Here is a 22,580-nt window from a genome sequence, read left to right on the forward strand (position 1 = left end):
TGCCGCTCAGCTGACCCAGCTTTCTGGCGCCGTGAAGTGCACGTTAGAACCCCAACTAGAGAAACTATCCTGCCAGCTGGGGCAGGTTGATGCCTGCTGGTGGATACAGTACGGCGCACGGGAGAGCTGGAGACACGTGTGTCGGCGCTGGAAGATGCTGACTTGGCAGTGGCCCCCACGACTGCGATGCTGGAGAAGCGGGTAGCAGAGCAGGCCGCTAAGTTGGAGGATTTAGAGAATCGTTTTCAAAATGGGAACTTGAGATTTGTGGGACTGCCTGAACACTTACCGGAGCAGCAGCTAGGTAGCCTTCTTATTGCCTGGCTTCAAAAGGAGCTGTCGCTGCCTGATGGTATGGGCCCCCTTTGCTTTGAGAGTGCACACAGGCTGGGATGGCTAGTGGACGGCCAGCAGCGGCCGAGAGCGGTGATCATAAAAGTGCATAATTATTTGCACAAAGCTGCTCTATTGCGGACCTATAGGGATCACCGGGATTCCTTGAGCTATGAGGGTCAATGTGTCCAGATCTTCCAGGATTACTCCCCTGCTTTGCAGGCTCGCCGGAAAAAATTCCAACCTTTGTGCGCTGCTTTGGCGGAGAAGAAGCTCCATTTTTTATTTTTGTATCCGGTTATTCTAAAGATATCTCACAATGAAGCGTGGAAGGTATTTGACTCTGGACCGCTCCCAGGCATTCATGGATACCCTCAACACCTGTAGACATCATTTACCTTGACTTCCAAAAGGCCTTTGACAAGGTACCCCATGAGCGGTTACTTAGGAAGCTGTGGAACCACGGGGTGGAAGGGGACGTACACAGATGGGTCAAACACTGGTTGGCAGGCAGGAGACAGAGTGTTGGAGTGAAGGGTCACTACTCGGGCTGGAGGAAAGTCACGAGCGGAGTTCCGCAGGGGTCTGTACTTGGACCGCTGCTGTTCAATGTATTTATTAATGACCTGGAAACGGGGACGAAATGTGAAGTTATAAAATTTGCGGATGACACTAAACTCTGTAGAAGGGTCAGAACTACGGAAGAGTGTGAGGACCTACAAAGGGACCTAAGCAAACTGGAGGAGTGGGCGAATAAATGGCAGATGAAATTCAATGTAGGGAAATGCAAGGTCATGCATATAGGGAGAAAGAACCCGATGTTCAGCTACCAAATGGGGGGATTAGTATTAGAGGGAAGTAACCTTGAAAGAGATTTGGGTGTACTGGTGGATACAACAATGAAGTCAACGGCGCAATGCGCAGCAGCCGCGAAGAAGGCAAACAGAATGTTGGGTATTATTAAAAATGGTATTACGACCAGAACAAAAGAAGTCATCCTGCCGTTGTATCGGGCAATGGTGCGCCCGCACCTGGAGTACTGTGTTCAGTATTGGTCACCGCACCTTAAGAAGGATATAGCAATACTTGAGAGGGTCCAGAGGAGAGCGACACGAATGATTAAGGGCATGGAAAACCTTTCATACACAGAAAGACTGGAGAAGCTGGAGCTCTTCTCCCTGGAAAAGCGGAGACTCAGAGGAGACATGATAGAGACCTACAAGATCATGAAGGGCATAGAGAGAGTGGAGAGAGACAGATTCTTCAAACTTTCAAAACATAAAAGAACAAGAGGGCATTCGGAAAAATTGGAAGGGGATAGATGCAAAACAAATGCTAGGAAGTTTTTCTTTACTCAGCGGGTGGTGGAGACTTGGAATGCGCTTCCAGAGGATGTAATAGGGCAGAGTACGGTACTGGGGTTTAAGAAAGGATTGGACAATTTCCTGTTGGAAAAGGGGATAGAGGGGTATAGCTAGAAGATTATTATGCAGGTCCTGGACCTGTTGGGCCGCCGCGTGAGCGGACTGCTGGGCACGATGGACCTCAGGTCTGACCCGGCAGAGGCATTGTTTATGTATCTTATGTATGTAACACTTGAATTTCCGGCTCTCCGCTTCCTTGGACTTTGCACTGTCTTGCCATTACTGGTTTGGTCAGCCTTGTCTTAGACTGTCATTGTCCACTCTGTTCTTGAGGTCTTTCAGCTTTATCTTAAAATGCTATTAGAGCGGGGTGAGGCCCTGCATGTTTGGGCCTCTGCTGCTCGTATCTTTGCACTTCCTCCCTAACAGGCTTGAATGTTAGCTTGTTTAGACTCTTCTTATTTTTGATGGCCTATTGGGAGGGCTCTGGAAGTTGCGCCTCCACTCTCCTGGGCCCATTAGGGTCTTGCACAGGTGATTGGTGGTGTGGGGTGGGGTCCTGGGTGTTACTGTGAATCTCCCCAGTGCTTGCAATGGTGTCGTGGGACATACACCCATGTGGTTTGTGTGAGGTGTTTGGGATTGGGTTGTTGGGATCTGGGCTTGGGTGAAGAGGGGTCCTGAGTTGGGGGTGGGGGTGGTACTCTCTTGTGTTTCCTCTGGTTTTCTTTTCCCTGTTTTTTTCTTTTTTCTGTCTCTGGTGGATTTTTCACATTACCTTTCTAGAGGTCGGAGTGGGATGGCTTTTCTTACCGTGGTGTGTGGAGGAAGGTGAGGACTGGGAACCTTCCTTCATAATATTACTAGACAGTGCACTTTTCATCTTCCTATTCCTTATTCCTACGTATTCACACTAAAATTGTTTCTTGGAATGTGGGAGGAATTACTTCTCCCATAAAATGCACCAAATTTTGCAAGCTCTCCAAATAGCGTGCCTTAAAGAGATACATCTCTCAGATGCAGAACACCTAAAATTACAGTGCTCGTGGGTTGGTGCCGTCCATTTTTCTTCTTCTGGAGGCAGGCATGGTGGGGTGGCGGTTCTTATACGTAAATCATTACAATTACAGATTGTTCACCCTCTCCAAAGTAGGGAGAACGAGAGGGCACTCTCCAAAGTTGAAAGGGGATAGATTCCGTACAAACGTAAGGAAGTTCTTCTTCATCCAGAGAGTAGTAGAAAACTGGAACGCTCTTCCGAAGTCTGTTATAGAGGAAAACACCCTCCAGGGACTCAAGACAAAGTTGGACAAGTTCTTGCTAAACTGGAATGTACACAGGTAAGGCTGGTCTTTGACCTGGGGCCCGCCGCATGAGCAAACTGCTGGGCACGATGGACCACTGGTCTGACCCAGCAGCAGCAATTCTTATGTTCTTAATGTACGGCTACACTCCATCACAGGGACTCGCAGGGCTGCTACATATTGCTTGATTTTAATTTACAAGGATGTGCCCTTACCTTGTTAGTCGTATACAGCCCTGTTCATAGGGATAAGCTGTTCTATAGAGATCTGCTGCACCTCTGTACTACTGCTCAATTAGACAACTTGATAGTGGTGGGAGATATGAACCTGGTTCATGACCCCGCTTTGGATAGATCAACCTGTCTTCCTTCTAGTGGCGAGGGGATGGATCTGGTGGATACGTGGCCCTCGAGAGAACGGGACTACACACACCTCTCCAGGGCTCACAGCACTTACTCCCGTTTGGACTATGTTTTTGTCCATCGGGGGCTGTTTCCTTTCATCTCTTCGGCTGCTGTGGGCCCTGGAGAGGTTTCTGATCACTGCATGGTATGGACTGAGCTCGAGTCCCCTCATTTCTATCATCAACAGAGGGGATGGCAATTTCCCACCTATCTATTCAAAGATCCCCAATTTATCAAATATCTCCACACGAGGTGGGAGGATTATGCTCACCATAATTCGATTCATCTTAATGACCCATTTTGTTTTGGTCGGCGGGGAAGGCAGTGATCCGGGGTGATATCATTGCCTACATTAGTGCTCGGAATAAACGGCTGGCTGCTGGTATTTTGGGTTTGGAAAACCAGGTTAGGAAACATAAGGCAGCATACGTTCGGGTCCCCTCGCAGGCTCATATGGAGGCTTTGCTGACCTCTAAGTTGGCCCTGGACTCCATGATCCATGAGCGCACCACGCGCATGCTGCTTTACAGGAAAGGAAAATTTTTTCGTTATGGCAATAAGAGTGGGAAGTTGCTAGCATCCATAGTTAAAGTGTGTGTGTGTGTGTGTTGGGGGGGGGCATAGGCATATTACTGCCATTAAGGCATACTGCATTCCAAACATGACCATATTTCACCCTTGTTTGTTGAATTTTTCTCCTCACTGTAAGACAAGGGAGTTTCTCCATCAAGGCCTCCATTGGAGAATTCTTGCTTCAGTCTCAGTTACCTCGGCTTTCCGATACCCATTTAGACATTTTGAATTCTCCCTTCACAGCCCTGGAACTTCAAAAAGCCATAGCTTCTCTCAAGTTGGGTTCGGCCCCTGGGCCTGATGGGTTTTCTGGGGAGTTTTACAGGATACTTCAGGTTCCTTTGGTCTGACCCCTCCTGTCTTACTATGACACACTGCATTGCATAAGGGTATGTTCCCAGACCAGGCTTATTCGGCTTTGATCACTATACTTCCCAAGCCCAAGGTGGATGCTGAACTGGTGACAGCCTATCGCCTGAGCTCTTTAATAAATGTTGACCTTAAGTTATTTTCTGGTTAATGCTATTTTATGGGCAGCAAAGGAGCAGAGCTGGCACTTATCCAGTAAAGTACCAACATTTAGCACTTAATCAGCTATAACCTGAAAAACCCCATTGTATAAAACCCAGTCCTATCTTTATCTGCTTTAAACTTATCCAGTTAAGTTCTGAATATCACACTTAACCAGATAAATGTTATCAGGCTATGTATAACTGGATAATCATGCCAGTGCCTGGATATGGCCCAGCACCGAATATCTGGGTATACTGCTGGTGGTAGAAAAAAAAAAAAAAAAACGCCGACTGCCACCGGCTGACTACTGACCCCTATGTGCCTTTCCTGCCCAAGAGTCCTGTTATAAAAGGATCCATCCTTCTTCTATATAAAGAACCATGCTGCTCCTGCAGGGGAGTTTGAGGGGGCACCTGCGATCCCAGGCGGTATATAAATTTTTTAAATAAATAAAACAAGCCAGAGTTGCTTGTATATGAGGCATGGCTTCAGAATCAGGACTTGATAAAGCATATGTTTGACTACCATAAGTGGTGACATGGATCCAGGTACTAACTGAATGGCATAATCTTACGGCATAGGAAAACACTACTTGTTTGTAGGGCACTGGGTAGGTCTGAAGGCTACAAGAGTAAAATCATTAAGTCCCAGTTAGAAATACAGGATGAAAACCAAAGAGAGGACCAAGATACAGCTGCTTTCGTTGTCAATTGAGGGACAGGTTGTGCTGCTGAAGCCAAAGCAAGCCCAGAAGAATCAACAAAAGGGAGACTCAAGTACCCAAAATGAGCCAGTATCAGAGTGCCATGTGCAGTAGCCCAGTGGGTCACCCCTTTATCCAACGGTATGCTGTTAATGGCTTTCATAGAAACAAGTGTAGGATTCAGTCTAAAGGGTACCACATACAAAAAAGTGAAAATCTTGGAACCCATTAATGAAATTTCTAGTTGCTCCAGAAGACCAATGCTCAGAAACTGAAATCAAAAAATGCTAACGTACCTGAGACACTTGAAAGTGTAGTCAAACCCAAAGACACCTTTTCTTTAGCTACAACCCATATGCATCTACTAAATTGAGATTTGAGAGGGCAGTTCTTGGTCAGATGCTCCTGACTCGGGCAATAAAAGCACATCCCTATCTGCCTTTTTATTCAGTCCTTCTCCTCCTGAGATGATAAAATCTACAGTGTGGCCCATGAATCACATGACAAGATCCAATTGCACAGTGAAGGAAATTGCTGAACACTGTTTTCAAATATGAGTATCAACCTGCAAACAGGAGACCATGGAATCCAGATCTAGATGCAGCTCCTACAAAGTCACTTAATCTTTGATCTGCACCAACAAGCTGTTGTCAGAGGCTGCAATCAGAGTCTCATTGATCTAATGCACCTCTGTCACTACTATGTGCAATTCAATGATACACTGACCAACTGTTTGGGTGCCCTGTTTAATACACAGAAGGGAACCGGACGCTGAAAACAACTCAGGGCTAGATGCACAAAACATGGTTGCTGTGGGCTGATTTTTTGGTCGATTCTAGAACAGTGATCAATGTCCCAACAAGTTTGCATGCAAATGATCTGCATGAAGGTTCACCGTAATCCTGTCCGATCGGTCGCTATCACCCTTTCTGTATAAAAAATATTTCCTTAGATTACTCCTGAGCCTATCACCTCTTAACTTCATCCTATGCCCTCTTGTTCTGGAGCTTCCTTTCAAATGAAAGAGACTCCCCAGCTGAATCCCCAAATTATCTGGTCTTCTGATGGAACTTGAAGACTGCTAAATGAAATATGAACATCTTTCTTTTTCCTCTATGTCTTTAGAACAAGCTGAATGTGAGGGAAGGAGTGGTACAGTAGTAGGTGTCCCTAAGAACACATCTTCACTGAGGTTGTAGTTTAGCCACCTTATGGCATGTCTGAGTAAAAGGGATGAGGCTCAGGCTGGGAGGTGGTTAAATACCTTGGAGTAGAGTGGATCAGAGAGGCCCCAAGGCAGGAGATCTCCAGGAGAGATATCCCGAGTGCAGAGATCTTGAGGGATGTCCCCAAGTGAAGGAATCCTCCCAAAGCATTGGCTGGGGTGCAGTACCTGTGAGGGAGTCCCAGGGAAACAAGGAGTTGTCCTAGCTCATATGTTTGAAGCCTATGTTAAGAAGTTAATGCCCAGGGATTGCATGAGAAGGATCAGAAGACTGCAATGGTAAAAGAGTGCCTTTATTTGTCTGGGAAGACCCAGATTTTGAGTGCCCTAGGAGGAGCCAGGCCTGGATTTATGTATAGCTATAACTGTGCTTAAGAGACCTAACAAGTTAGAGCTGTTAAGAAAGAAGGAAATAAATGTTAATGAGGGTGTTGCTCAAGTTTGAACAAAGTCTGTGACAGGCACAGATTATACTACTTTGATTACCTGTTCACCAGTAAAGCTTTTCTTTTGCCTTTAAACTACAGTCACTCTGTGTCTGTGAGGGCTTGCAACCTGTCCACTAGCCACACTATCACAATGAGCTTGAATGTCTTTGGTGGGGAAATTATTGTGAAATTATCACTATGCTCTTAACAGGAATGTATGCATTCATATTTCACAATTGTTACCAAAGTTTATTATTCCTGTAAAAGTCATGCCCCTTTACCCAGTAAATTGCTGTACAGTGAATAACTTTTGTTGTACAATGCACCAAGGGGGAAAATTTATAAAGATGTATAGCTGGCTGGGTCTATTTAAAATTGACCCAGAGAAGCTGTAGACATTTATACCTACTTGAGAGTAGGTATAAATGTTCATGTGTAAAGTACATGCAAATGCTTGTATTTTACAGAGTATGGGGCTCATAATCGAAATAGAACATAAGAATAGCCTTACTGGGTCAGACCAATGGTCCATCAAGCCCAGTAGCCCGTACTCACGATGGCCAATCCAGGTCACTAGGACCTGGCCAAAACCCAAGGAGTAGCAATATTCCATGCTACTGATCTAGGGCAAGCAGTGGCTTCCCTTATGTCTTTCTCAATAACAGACTATGGACTTTTCCTATAGGAACTTGTCCAAACCTTTCTAAAAACTCACCCAAATCGGCACTTAGATGACCTAAAAGAGAGGCCTCTGAATCCTGCTGTCCGCCAAGAGCTGAAAGGGGAATTTTTGAAGGAGTGGTTAGGACGGGATTTGGGACGAACATCAGCACCTGGCATAGGAAAGCCTAGTAGAGCTGAATAGAGGTGGCTTAAGTAGTCTGGGGGTTGGGCTATTGAACCATAGACAGGAGAACCCAGGCCCATAAGCCACTGTAACCACTGCATTCATGATAGAAAATATGAGTCCACCAACCCCCCTCCCAAACCCTACTGTACTGCCATATAGGTGGCACCTGCAGCCATAAAGGCTATTGGGATTGTAGACAGGTAAGTATAGTAGGTTTGGGGGTGTTTTGTGTGGCTCACCATGAACTGAAAGGGAGTTGTGGTGAGATGTTTATGTGGCACCCTTTTTGTGAAGTTCAAAGCAGTGCCTTGTAAGGTGCCCCTCAACTCTCTTGCCATGTCTGGGTAGCCAGTCCATCACTTTGCTGACCCCTCCCACATCCAAAAGGTCTTGTTCTAAGTGTTTAGGAGTTGGACGATTTTTTGGATGAGAATGTAGTATAAAGATATATGTATTAGTGGTCTGGACGATCAAATGGCTGGATGTAGAAATAGACGATTTAAAAAAAATAATAATAATTTTGGATGTATTTTTTGAGAATGGACTTTCAATGCTGCCATCTTTGGGCGACTAGCATCCTAGGGTCAAAATGTACTTAGAAGTTTGTTTTGATTTTGCCCCTTTTGTGTGTAAATCACAAATCTGCTCCAGAACACACATTTGATATTATACATACTTTTATGCATGAGGTAATTTAATAAGTTGATTAAGGCTTAGTATAACCCCTGTTGAGTGATAATATAAGTATAGTGAATTGATTTATGATATTATCCCAGGATTTGGACCACTAGGTCTCATTTACAAGTAATTTAATAAGAGTCATTTTTACATATATATGACCATATACAGTGCAAAATGACTTATTAAACTATCTCATGCATACATTTATGTACTTGACATGATTCAGGAGAAAGTGTGTTCTGGAGCAGATTTGTGATTTACACATGTAGGCCCAAATTCTATATATGGCACCTAAAGCTGTGTGCGTACATTGGTGCATGTAGCCAATATATGCGCACAACTTAATAGGCCTAATTGGCGCTGATAATTGGTAATTAACACCTATTGATACTAATTGGAATTAACTGAAAGTTACACACACTACTTGGTAGGTAGGCACTACTTGGTGTTATGCATCGTGTCCAGTGTGCATATCTAAAAGTGGGCATTTTTAGGGGCAGATCATGGGTATTTTATTTTAAGTTATGCACAAGTTTTTGATTTATGCACTGATGTGTGCACAACTTAGGCACAAGCATTCAGACCAAGAAAAACCAAGCATAAATGGGTGTACCTAAAAGTTATGATGCATAGCTGTGCTAAGTGTGATTTTATAACTTGCGTGTAGCTTTTACAGAATCATGCTTAGCGCCACACTAGTCAGTGCCGATTTTCAAGGTGCTATATATAAAACCAGGCCCATACTATATAAAATACAGTGGTGCCTCGCATAACGGACGCCTCGTACAGCGAACGCTGCGCATAACGAACTTTTTGTCTTGCTCCCTATAACGAACTTTGTTTCACACAACGAAGTCGCCCGAGGGGCCCGGGGGGGGCGGAACTACTCTCGCCGAAGCCGGGAACAGCAGCACCCTCCTGTCTGAATGCAGTGTTCCATCATCTCCCTCCACCTTACCTTAGATGCCGAGTTTTCCGGCTTTCTTTTTTGGCCAGCCACACACTTTCAAAGAGCAGCACATGCGCGCATGCTCTGTTGTTCAATCTTCTCCTCTGACGCAACCGGAAACCGGAAGTTGCAGGAGAAGAGAACATTGATCAACTTCAGCAGCTGCGCGTGCACAGCTTTTTGAAAGCGTGCGGCTGGGTGAAAAAGAAAGCTGGCAAACTCTGCATATAAGGTGAGGTGGAGGGAGGGAAATGTAGGGCTGCAGAACGAATTATTTTCTTTTATATGTATTCTTATGGGAAAACAGGGCTGCAGAACGAATTATTTTGTTTTACATGTATTCTTATGGGAAAACGCGTTTCACACAACGAACGTTTCACATAACAAACTTGCTCCTGGAACGGATTAAGTTCGTTGTGTGAGGCACCACTGTACAGGCATTTGCATGTACTTTGAACATAAACATTTATACCTACAGTGTGCTCTCGCTATTCATGCGCCCAATATTTGTGATTTTGTTTCTCTGCAGTTGCGCAAATTGTGACCGCTATGCTGTTCACAATTCATATCACTGTGTTTGTGTATTCCCAGACCTAACATTTAAAAATTGGTCTTTTTTGCTTCCACTTTTGCTTCTGAAAATGGCTACCAAGTGTCCAAGGAGTGAGTTGCAAGCAACAACTCCAAAAAGAAAGAAGCATATTATTTCTGTACTGCAAATAAAAAATACATTTACAACATTCTGAGCATTCTACATGGTTTTGTCACTAGAACCTAATCTTGGCAAACATCAACACTCAATCTACCACCAAAAACTCAGCTAATGTAACAAATGCTTCAGCTAGAGTTTTAGGGAAGAGAAACTGGTATCATCTGCAAATATCCAATAATAGAGACAAGCCCTAGCAACAACCTGCACACTGAGGCAACAAACACTAAATGGGAACACCAACAATGCCATAATCCAGCCATCAAGTAGCCGGATCAGCGGCGTGATCAGTGGCGTAGTAAGGGGGGGAGATGGACCATCCTGGGCATGGTTTTGGTAGGGGAACTGACACCCATCCTAATCTCTGCCCCCTCCTTCCCAACCGCTCCCCTCATCCCCCGCCGCCACATGTGTGCACCCCTTCCCTCATACCTCTTTAAATTTTCCCTGCACGAGCAGCATTCCCATACAGGAAGTTAGGGCCTCTTCTACTAAACTGTGCTAGCGGTTTTAGTGCGGGGAGCTGCACTGAATGGCCCGCTCTCCTCCCAATGCTCATCGAGTTCCTATGAGCATCGGGAGAGCATGAGCCATTCAGCACGGTTCCCCGCGCCAAAACCGCTAGCACGGTTTAGTAGAAGAGGGGGTTAATCTTGTTTTTCCTAAAGGATCCATTATTTACTTTTCACGGTTTTAAGGAGCCACATGTATGCCTGGAACCTAACATCTATTTTCTCATAGATCTATGCATTGTGTTGCTATTTGCAAATTTGTGGTTTGTAAAGATGTTTGGGAACCATACTTCCACGAATACTGAGAACGTTTATGCAGCTCTTCTGGAGCAATATATATATATATATATATGTATATATATATATATATATACAGGTACTTATATTTTACAAATTTACACTCTTTGAGAGTATTTTTATAAACAGATTGCCTAGGTCTGAAGACCAAGGACTCCTTTTACAAAGGTGCGTTAGGGCTTTCACGCGCGCAATAGCGCGTGTTAAATTCCCAAGCGCGCTAGCCACTACCGCCTCCTTTTTAGGAGGCGGTAGATTTTCGGCTACCGCACAGTAATTTTTTGCGTATGCTAAAAACCCCAGTAAAAGGAGCCCCAAGTGTGTGCCTATTTTATAAGGCCTTTTTCATGCCTTTATGGCCACATACATATATATTCTTAGAAAGCAGAGACAGTGGTGCCTATGTAGGCGTGTAGCAGCTAGAGTTTGGACAGAATGTGGATAGAATTTGCAAGTACATGTGCAAGATTATAAAGTACACTAATTTACACGTGGACTGGAATAATCTAGGTGTAGATAATTTCATCTGCTTGACAGCAGATGAATGCTTGTGCCTGCAAGATAGGCAAGATTTCTGCTAGTATGCTAGTATTGTATACCAACATACAGGTGCCAAGGAGTCTTTATAAAACAGCACCAACTTGTCCTCTTAAACCAAGTGCCCAGCTCTGAGTTTACCGCCTAGATATTTCACTCTGTAACTTCATCTATCCTATGTTGACATGTAATCTGCAAATGTAGAAAAGAACTTTTAAAAATAAATCAAATTATCTCCACTAGGTTACATCTCAAAACATATAATCAAAATGTTTTAAACAGCTCCACTTCAGGGTCTATGTCAACCTTGGTTTTAAAAAGAAGAGGCTATTAAAAAGAAGGTTATTTTTGTGAAAATCTAGTTTCCCCATTTTCCATTGGTATAGAAAATATGACAGGGAGATAACGAACCAGAGGTGTCTTTTTAAAACATTATGGAATAATTCCCCCCTAAAGCCTCAGAAAAATATTGATTAAAAACAAGCCACAAAATCAGGTTCCCTTCAATGCATGAGTACTTGTGCTTTCTTTGAGATACCAAGTTGTTAAAAAAACATAAATTTGCTAACCTGGTGCCTGGCAGTTGAAGATTTCTGGAGCAAAGAAGCATTTGCCAGTCTCCTCTGCAATAAATGCATAGTCAGTCTGGCTGAGACCACTGATAGCTGGCAGGAACATATTCCACAGACCTTTAGCTTTTGCCATTTCCTACAAATGGCAAGAACATTTTTATAATGAGCAATGACAAATAGTGTACACCTAAACTAATAATGACATGTTGACGCTACAGAAAAAAAAGAGGGCAAGAATTATTGTTCTATTAAAAAGCTGGAAACTACATGCATAACCTCAACATTTGATAAGACTAGTCTATCTTGCAATTTTATAGCATTAGAGAGCTGTAAAATATGGATGACATGAAGGACCAGTTATTTGTATAATATGTGTTGTATGTCTTTTATTTTATATGATTGTCATTTGTAAAACTGCCTTTGCAGGGCCACATTTTTGATTTGTAGATTCTTGGAGGGCCTCAGAAAAAAATAGTTAATATCTTATTAAAGAAATGACAATATTGCATGAGATAAAACTCTATAGTTTATAAATCTTTCCTTTTGGCTAAGTATTAATAATAATATTGTAATTTACAGCTAAAGAGACATATGATCAAGAAACTGTTTTATTTTACTTTTGTGATTATGATAAACATACCAGGGGACCTCAAATTAGTACCTGGTGGGCCGCAGGTTTGAGACCACTGTTATAGGCGGTTAAGAAATCTTTTAAATAAATAAATAAATTAGAGCTACACAAACATCCAATAACCATGACATATTCCCATATGCTTAAAACTGTACATCCTAGAAGTCTAAGATGGAATACATTTAAAAGTGGGGAAAAAAAAGTTAAGCTCTACATATGCTACTGTGTTTTAGTCTGGATCTTCAAAGGCATTTCCTGTTTGGAAAACCCAGACATGTCCTTTTTTTTAAGAGGACTATTCAGGTGCCTGGCGGGATTTCCAAAGCCTAACAATTTGTCCAGGATTTGGAAGGACCTAAGCTTGAGACTGTGTCTGGAAGTCCTTTGAGCACACATGCGTGCGATATCATCACGTCACATCCAAACGTGGCCCTGATCTGGTGGAGAAAAAGATGAAGTTCGTGTGGGGGTGGGGCTGGGCCAGAATGGGGCTGGGCTAGGGGCAGAGCGGGGCGGGGCTGGAGCACAGCAATGGGGTAGGGCTGGGGGCTGAATAGGGCGGGGCTACATGTCCCCTTTTTTCAAGATGAAATCTGGTAGCCCTACATTTACTTTGCAAAGCTGAAACTACATGTCAGCTTTGCACTTTTAGCCAGGATAAAATAAGGCGACTCTTAAGCACTGTGCCCCATCCATTAATTTCCATGTCCCTAGCCCACCCCTGAAATTTTTATCATTAAAATCATAACCCCAACACTCCTAGAATGATTCTATACAAGTAGATAAACAATTTCAAATATTAAAATTTGTTTGATCTATTTTACATAAGTATCAAAGAGGAGACAAATTAATTTAATCATGTATTTTTCATGGGTATAACTAATGGGTAGACTGTTCTAGTCTTTATCTGCCGTCATTTACTACGTTACTATGTTTCATATTAAATACTGCAATTTCTAAAAGTCATTTACCCTGATAAATGGGCTATCTGAAAACTGCCCACCTTCTCTGAAGGTGAAAATACATGTTACTACGGTAGTTCTTCTGAGTTAGAATAGCTGTTAGAACCTATTGTTATTGGCACTCCTCTGTGGGTGAATTAAGGGTGGGCAGACTGGATGGACCATTCGGGTCTTTATCTGCTGTCATCTACTATGTTACTATGATTGCCATTGAGCTGAAGTAGAAAATGTAACAAGTTTATAAAGGCCACAAGGCAGAGTGTTTACAGAAGGAGTTAGGCAACTCCTTAGGCAAATTATTTGCTGAGAGATAGACACAGGCAGTTGGAAGGAAATTTATACTTTTTAGGGAATTAATTTTAAGGGAAAATTGGACGCACATCTTCTTGCAGGACACATTGAGAGATACGATGTATGCACCAGGGTGCGGATCACCGGACTGGATGGACCCAGGTCTGATCCGGTGCAGGCATTTCTTATGTTCTTAATTCATGAAAGGGAATAAAGCTTGTGGGACCAGAATAGTTGTGGAATTCTAAATAAACATATTCAAGTAAAAAAAGAGCTTGATCAGAATAAGGGAAGCGGGAATCTGTTCCCCATGAGTTAAAAACTAAAAATGAATTAGCATTAATACAGAATGAAATTAAAATGAATTAGCAAAACTAAAATGAATTAACATAGGGTTAAAATATGACATACCAATTGATTTTAGGCTAAGACGATCACTAACAACAATTTAAAATCCAAACGATCAGGGTGATAGAGAGGTAGTTAAAGTGCAGTGCAAAATAAAACAGAATTGCAATTGTTAAGTGAGTGTGGGCCGCAAGGAAGCTGAGATTAAATGGCATGTACCATTAGGGGGAGGAGTCCTAAGCTGGCCGCCGCTTTGTGGCGGCAGAGAAGAGCGAGGTAATCATTAGGGGGAGGAGTCCTAAGCCACTTCTCTACCACCACCCCAGAGGGCAGCTCAAGGCCCTTCACCCTCATGTCCAGCATCTCTTCCTCCTCTACTTCTACACAGTCTAGCATTTCACTCTTCACTTTCCTACTACCAATCCTCAGGTGTCCAAACATCTCCCCTTTGTTCCCTTTCCTATTCCTTAGGTGTTCAACCTCTCCTTTTTCCTACCCCAAGTGTTAAGTATTACCTCTTTCCCTACCTCAAGTGTGCAGCATTGTTCCTTTTCTGTTTTCATCTATGTGCCACTTTTCACCAGGCCAACCATAAAAAAATGCGAGAGTACTCAGGCTTTGCACATCCTGCCCCCTTTGAACTTCCTGTTTTAGAAGGTACAGTGCGCAGAGTTTTGTCAAGAGTTGCTTTTAGCCTCTGATCCACAACTTTCTGTGCCAGGACCTTTAGGGACCCCTGAGAAAGACAGTTTTGTCGAAACACGGACCGTGTTGGGTCCATAGTACCCAACAGTTTGAGTCCTAGATATTTATTTTTGTGGATTATTGGATTGAACTTTTAATAACGCCTTCATCGTGATCATCTTCTCCACAGTGTTTTTGGGTTTATCAGATTTTTATTTCTGTGGAGCACTTAGGGTCAACCTTTTGGTTGTGCTAGACATTTGAATAAACCAGAAAGAAATATACATATTTAAAACAAATTTAAAATCCATTTATTTATCAGTACAGTACCTTAAGTTTGTGAATAGTCAAAGGTTTCTTCCATCTCAGCTTTGAACTCTCATATTTGGCATAATACTCTATTACCTCCTAGACAATATTAACAAATCAAAAAGCATTAGTAAGGCACGTGGGATGGGATGGGAATAGACCAGGGGTAGGCAATTCCGGTCCTCGAGAGCCAGAGCCAGGTCAGGTTTTCAGGATATCCACAATGAATATGTATGAGATGGATTTGCATGCACTGCCTCCTTGAGATGCAAATCCATCTCATGCATATTTATTGTGGATATCCTGAAAACCTGACCTGGCTCCGGCTCTCGAGGACCGGAATTGCCTGCCCCTGGAGTAGACCATGACTGATCTAAGCATCAAAGAATACAGATCATGAGAAATGTGTATAAAGTGTCTAATTTATTAATTTCTTCACCCAAAAAACCCCACTTTATTTAGACACCTTATATTGAATTTTGTTGTTTATTGTTTTAAATTATGTATGTATTTTGTAACTCGCAGGGAATTTATAAGGATATAACAAGTTAAGAAATGTTTTAAATAAATAAAAATCCCCCAGCAGTTTACAATAACAATACACATAAAATTTAAATACACACTAAAATACCCATTTATAACACCTCAAGAACAGAGGTGCAGCTAGGTTTTGACATCTGGGGGAACAGACTTTTGTTTTTAAGAAATGCCAGAGGGGTAACAAGCTGCAACATCCCAAAACTAGAGAAGGTGCAACTAGACACCTCCACCCTCCCCCAATTTAGCATTTAATTTAGCATTTAGTTCCCGACCCAGGGAGGAGGGCAGATGCGCAACTCTCTATTTCTTTCAGCCCATCATATCTCCTTTTTTAATTTTGTTATTTTATGGGCTGAAAAAAATTATGGGCTGTGTGTGTGCCCCCTCCCCCATTTTATCAATACACAGCCTAGTGGAACCCTGTATTCTACCTCCACTTCCCCCCCAACCCAACCCCCACCTCACAATTTGTCTTCTTTCTTTGTCTTTGGTGGCTCTGAAGCTTTTACTCTGCTTTAACTTCCAGTTCTGCATAGGCAGGACTGCAGCACAGGACAAGATTCCAGGTCACCAAAGGCAACGTGTTTTAGCTGACGTAGCTGGCAACAGAAGATTGAAAGCTGCAACATGGGGAAGGGATGGAGAAGTACGATGTCAGGCAGCCAAACGGCTTTTTAAGTGCCAGATTTAAGGGTATGCCGGCAAAGCATGCACATAGGCACTGTTTTCTGAAAATTTTGTTTGGGGGAGTGACCAGTCCCCTTGCACCCCACATAGCCATGCCTCTGCTCAAGAGAGCTCACATCATACTGTCAATACCCCCTTTCATGCCACACAATAATTCAGCAACCATTCACAAACCTACTTAACAATGCTATATCTCCTTCTTTTCTCAATCATCAGGCAAACCACTCCTCAAGTTGGCCTGTTCTCTCCCACACCTCCCCCCCCTCCCCAGAAAAACACAAATTTAAAATGTACTGAAATGGGCAGTCACTAGTTTAGCTTCTTTAACTGAAGGCAAAGCTACCGTGTTTCCCCCATTATAGGACATCCTCCTTTAGTAAGACACCCCCCCTTTTTTCCCCACCTGGGAAATATAAGCCCCCCCCCCCCCCGAAAATAAGGCACTATTTGGCAAGCATGTCTTGGTGATCCAGAGTACTGGTACAGTACCGTATGCGTGGTCACACAACTTCCTGCTTCCGCTGTCCAGGAAAACAAGCCCAGGAACAGCCTCTGTACACCGAGGCCCTGATTCTCCAAAAGTGCGTCCCGATTTTAGGCAGCTGTAGACGTCCTATAGCTGTCTAATCAGCCAATCGGGATGCACGTTTTTTTAAAAAAAATGCTCCCCAGGCAGGCCGCCCGGGAGAGGCGTCCTATACTAAACGCCGATTCTGTAACCGGCGTCTTTAGAGAATCGGGTTAAATTAGACGCGGCTGCTATACTTATGGCAGCAAGGGATCTCCCTGCTGCAATATGTATAGCGGCCGCGGTTGTTGCGGCCGCCTGTCCCATCACTGACAGGAGAATGCCTAACTCCTCCTGTCGGAACCCTGAGCCTCCTCCCCCCCAAACTCGTAATCGCCGACAGGAGGATGCCCAACTCCTCCTGTCGGAACCCCGGAACCCCCTCCCCCTCAAACTCGTAATCGCCGACAGGAGGATGCCCAACTCCTCCTGCCGGAAAGCACAACAACCCCCCGCCCCAACTAATCTCCCTCCCCCAACTAACCTTTCAATGTTGGTCAGCTGGACGGGTCTTGCTGCCGTCCAGCCGACGGGTCTGCCTCGTGGAAATGAGACGGCATGCCCCTTCCCGGCCCATCCCCACTAAATCTAAGGCCTGATTGGCCCAGGCTGTAGAAGCCTGGACCAATCAGGCCTTAGGCATAGCGGGTCCGCCCATCCCCACTAATCCTAAGGCCTGATTGGCCAAGGTGCCTAGCCTGGGCCAATCAGGCCTTAGATTTAGCGGGGATGGGCCGGGAAGGGGCGTGCCGTCTCATTTCCACGAGGCAGACCCGTCGGCTGGACGGCAGCAAGACCCGTCCAGCTGACCAACATTGAAAGGTTAGTTGGGGGAGGGAGATTAGTTGGGGCGGGGGGTTGTTGGGCTTTCCGGCAGGAGGAGTTGGGCATCCTCCTGTCGGCGATTACGAGTTTGGGGGGGAGGGGGTTCCGGGGTTCCGACAGGAGGAGTTGGGCATCCTCCTGTCGGCAATTACGAGTTTGGGGGGGGAGGGGGTTCCGGGGTTCCGACAGGAGGATAGAATTTCTATCCTAGGGACTGTCCAGTATATCAACATCAAGATCTCAAGTTTAATAATGTGGGGAAACCGAAAGCTACGAGGGTAAAGGCTGAGAGCAAAGCAGAAGCACAGGGAACAGGAGAACTGCCCGAAGTTCAAGGGGAGGCGGCCCAGGTAAATACAGAGGTGGAGGAAAAACGACGGGACCTGCGGTGCTTGAACGCAAATGCAAGAAACCTCATGGCCAAGATGGGTGAACTAGAGGTCGTGGCCAAGGGGGAAGACCTGGATATAATTGGAATTACAGAAACATGGTGGACAGAGGAGAATCAATGGGATGTGGCGCTGCCGGGGTACAAGCTCTACAGGAGGGACAGGACCCACAAGAAGGGGGGAGGCATAGCACTATATATAAAGGACTCTATCTACTCGGTCGGGATGGATATGGCAAAGAAGGCAGAGGGGCTGGAATCGCTATGGGTCAAATTGCCGGGAAACAAGGGTGCAGGCATAAAACTGGGGCTGTACTATCGCCCACCTGGTACGCCGGAAGGAGTCGGACATGACTTGGAAGCTGAACTGAGACAAGAATGCAGGACTGGAAGTGTAACAGTGATGGGGGACTTCAACTACCCGGGGATTGACTGGAGTATGGGTCACTCCAACTGCACTAGGGAAACAGGATTTGTAGAAGCTGTGAGGGACTGCTTCATGGAGCAACTAGTCAGGGAACCGACGCGAGGGAGTGCTACTCTTGACCTCATCCTAAACGGATTAGGGGGGCCTGCAAGAGGGGTAGAAGTGGGAGGACCACTAGGCAACGTGATCAGATTCACATTAGAAAGGGGGACACCCACAGTAAGGAGGACCGCAACAACTGCGCTCAACTTCAGGAAAGGGAACTATGTTGCTATGAGGGAAATGGTGGGGAGGAAGCTCAGTAACATCCTTAGGATGGAGACTGTAGGAAGCACCTGGACCCTATTCAGGGACACCCTGCAGGAAGCACAAAGAATGTACGTCCCCATTTTCAGGAAAGGCGGCAAGAACAAGCGGTCAAAGGACCCGGTTTGGATCTCAACAGAAGTAAAGAGGGCAATAAATGACAAAAAAGTATCCTTCCGGAGATGGAAAAAGGACCCAACGGAGGAAAATCACCAGGCGCACAGGAAATGCCAAAAGGAATGCCACCGAGAGATTAGAAAAGCAAAAGGGAAATACGAAGAGGGGCTGGCCAGGAAGGCGAAAAACTTCAAGGCATTCTTCAGTTACGTAAAGGGGAAGCGACCAGCGAGAGAGGAGGTGGGGCCGTTGGACGATGGGGATAGGAAGGGAGTGATTAAGGAGGATAAAGAGGTAGCTGAGAGGTTGAACACGTTCTTCTCGTCGGTTTTCACGAGAGAAGACACATCTAATATACCGGACTCAGAGGAGCTCATGAGTGGGGAACAGGCTGAAAAATTGGAACACATAGAGGTAAGTAAGGAGAATGTCCTCAAACAGATAGACAGGTTAAAATGCGGCAAATCGCCGGGCCCAGACGGGATCCACCCAAGGGTTCTAAAGGAACTAAGACAAGAAATAGCGGGCACAATCCAGCATGTTTGCAACCTATCCTTGAAAACTGGAGAGGTACCAGAGGACTGGAAATTGGCGAATGTCACACCTATCTTCAAGAAGGGATCGAGGGGTGACCCCGGGAACTACAGGCCGGTGAGCCTGACTTCAATTATAGGGAAGATGGTGGAAGCTATGATCAAGGACAGTATTTGCGAGCACATCGAGGGAAATGGCCTACTGAGAACAAGCCAGCATGGATTCTGTAAGGGAAGGTCATGCTTAACGAACCTTCTGTACTTCTTTGAGGGAATAAGCAGTCGGGTGGACAATGGGGAACCTACAATGGGGAACCTATAGACATCATTTACCTCGATTTTCAAAAGGCTTTCGACAAGGTGCCACATGAAAGGCTGCTTAGGAAGCTGTGGAACCACGGGGTGGAAGGGGATGTGCACAGATGGATCGAGCACTGGTTGTCGGGTAGACTGCAGAGGGTCGGAGTAAAGGGACAATATTCTGACTGGCGGGGAGTCACGAGCGGTGTGCCGCAGGGATCGGTGCTGGGGCCGTTACTCTTCAACATATTTATCAATGACCTGGAAAAGGAGGCAAAGTGCGAGGTTATAAAATTTGCAGACGATACCAAACTGTGCGGCAGAGTTAGGTCCAGGGAGGAGTGTGAGGACCTACAAAGGGACCTGGACAAACTGGAAGACTGGGCAAACAAATGGCAAATGCGCTTTAACGTGGAAAAATGCAAGGTCATGCATATAGGGAAAAAGAACCCGTTGTTCAACTACAAATTGGGGGGGGGGCATTGTTGGGAGACAGCAGTCTTGAGAGAGACTAGGGTGTGCTGGTGGATGCATCACTGAAGCCATCTGCACAGTGCGCAGCAGCCTCGAAAAAAGCCAACAGGATGCTGGGCATCATAAAGAGGGGCATAACAACCAGGACGCGGGAAGTCATCATGCCATTGTATCGAGCGATGGTGCATCCACATCTGGAATACTGCGTTCAATATTGGTCACCGTACCTCAAGAAGGACATGGCGGTACTTGAGAGAGTCCAAAGGAGAGCAACGAAACTGGTAAGAGGGCTGGAACACTGCCCATACGCTGAGAGGTTGGATAGGCTGGGGCTCTTCTCTCTGGAAAAAAGGAGGCTCAGGGGAGATATGATAGAGACCTTCAAGATCATGAGGGGCATAGAGAGGGTGGATAGGGACAGATTCTTCAGGCTGAAGGGGACAACAGGTACGAGGGGACATTCGGAGAAACTGAAGGGAGATAGGTTCAAAACAAATGCAAGGAAGTTTTTTTTCACACAAAGGGTCGTGGACACTTGGAATGCGCTACCGGAGGAAGTGATCAGGCAGAGTACGGTAGAGGGATTCAAACAGGGATTGGACAGATTTCTGAGGGATAAAGGGATCGTGGGATACTGAGAGAAGGCTGGGATGTAACACAAGTATAGAAAGCTAACCAGGTAATAAGTATAGAAACCAAATCAGATCGTGCATGTGCAAGACCGGAGGGATAGGACTTCAATGAGAAACCAAGGTGGCAAGGGAGGCCATTCTGGTGATTCAGACAGGTCGTGACCTGTTTGGGCCGCCGCGGGAGCGGACTGCTAGGCAGGATGGACCTATGGTCTGACCCGGCGGAGGCACTGCTTATGTTCTTATGTTCTTAATATGACTGCTCATAAGTAAAACAGTGAAATCAGTGTAAATTATATACAAGAAGGTTAGCATTGGTGATCTTATCAAACTTTACCTTTTTTTTATTTTGCTGATCACTAGTTAATATTCATCTGCTTATCAGATATTGTTTTCATCTTACTCCACTAATTGTATACAGTATATTTCTTTTGGTGCTGCTTCGGGGGGGGGGAATGGCTTATGTTATTCCCTAGGTTTCAATGTTCACCCCTATTTTGCTTAATTTGTTTGTGTTGCCTTTTGCCTTATTGACTCAAGACATAGGGCTCCTTTTACAAAGGTGCGCTAGGGTTTTTAGAATAGCATGCTTATTTTTTTATTTTGCAATTTTACAATTTATAAGTATAACACTTGATAAATAGATCTTACATGAAAATTCAAAGAAATATGTAAACACCTAAATATGCAGCAAGTATTTATTATTAAACCTCAAATATAAGAAATACTAAAAAAATGAGCGAGGAGACAAGATTACAGCAAAAATAGGGGTCAAAAAATCTAATTAAGTATACAAGAAAATTCTTAATCGAACTTAATAAGAACATAAGAACATAAGCATCGCCTCTGCCGAATCAGACCATAGGTCCATCGTGCCCAGCAGTCCGCACCCGCGGCAGCCCCCCAGGTCCATGACCTGTAGTGTTCTTTCACTTAAGACATTTTATACTTTATAGTACCCCTCTAGCTATACCCCTCAATCCCCTTTTCCTTTAGGAACATGTCCAACCCCTTTTTGAAACACAAAATCGTACTCTGCTCTACCACCTCCCCCGGAAGCGCATTCCAGGTATCCACCACCCGCTGGCTGAAGAAGAACTTCCTAGCATTTGTTCTGAATCTGTCTCCCTTCAGTTTTCTTGCGTGCCCTCTTGTTTTTGTTTCCCCCGCCAGTCTGAAGAATCTGCCCCTCTCCACCCTCTCTATACCCTTCATGATCTTGTAAGTTTCTATCATGTCCCCTCTAAGTCTCCGTTTTTCCAGAGAAAAGAGCCCCGGTTTCTCCAGCCTCTCAGCATATGAGAGGCCTTCCATGCCCCTTATCATTTTTGTTGCTCTTCTCTGGACCCTCTCGAGTGTCGCTATATCCTTCTTAAGGTACGGCGACCAGTATTGAACGCAGTATTCCAGATGCGGGCGTACCATCGCCCGATATAGTGGCAGGATAACTTCTTTGGTTCTGGTAGTGATTCCTTTTTTAATAATTCCCACATTCTGTTCGCCTTCTTGGAGGCTGCTGCGCATTGTGCATCCGACTTCATTGATTGGTCCACTAAAACCCCCAAGTCCTTTTCTAGGTTGCTCTTCCCCAATACCCTCCCCCC

At 44.8% G+C, this 22,580-nt stretch overlaps 1 protein-coding gene across 1 annotated transcript in view; it reads right to left on the minus strand.

Annotated features, from left to right (window-relative positions):
* ACAD11 (acyl-CoA dehydrogenase family member 11) overlaps positions 1 to 22,580 on the minus strand; it is a 258,546-nt gene that overhangs the window by 148,379 nt on the left and 87,587 nt on the right. Inside the window, exons 10-11 of the mRNA XM_033929962.1 lie at positions 15,201 to 15,278; positions 11,952 to 12,090 (exon numbers count right to left, since the gene is read on the minus strand). Coding sequence (XP_033785853.1) covers positions 11,952 to 12,090; positions 15,201 to 15,278 — 217 coding nt within the window. The remainder of the gene's footprint in view (positions 1 to 11,951; positions 12,091 to 15,200; positions 15,279 to 22,580) is intronic.

Source organism: Geotrypetes seraphini, chromosome 2 (assembly GCF_902459505.1).
Source record: "Geotrypetes seraphini chromosome 2, aGeoSer1.1, whole genome shotgun sequence".
Lineage (NCBI taxonomy): Eukaryota > Metazoa > Chordata > Amphibia > Gymnophiona > Dermophiidae > Geotrypetes > Geotrypetes seraphini.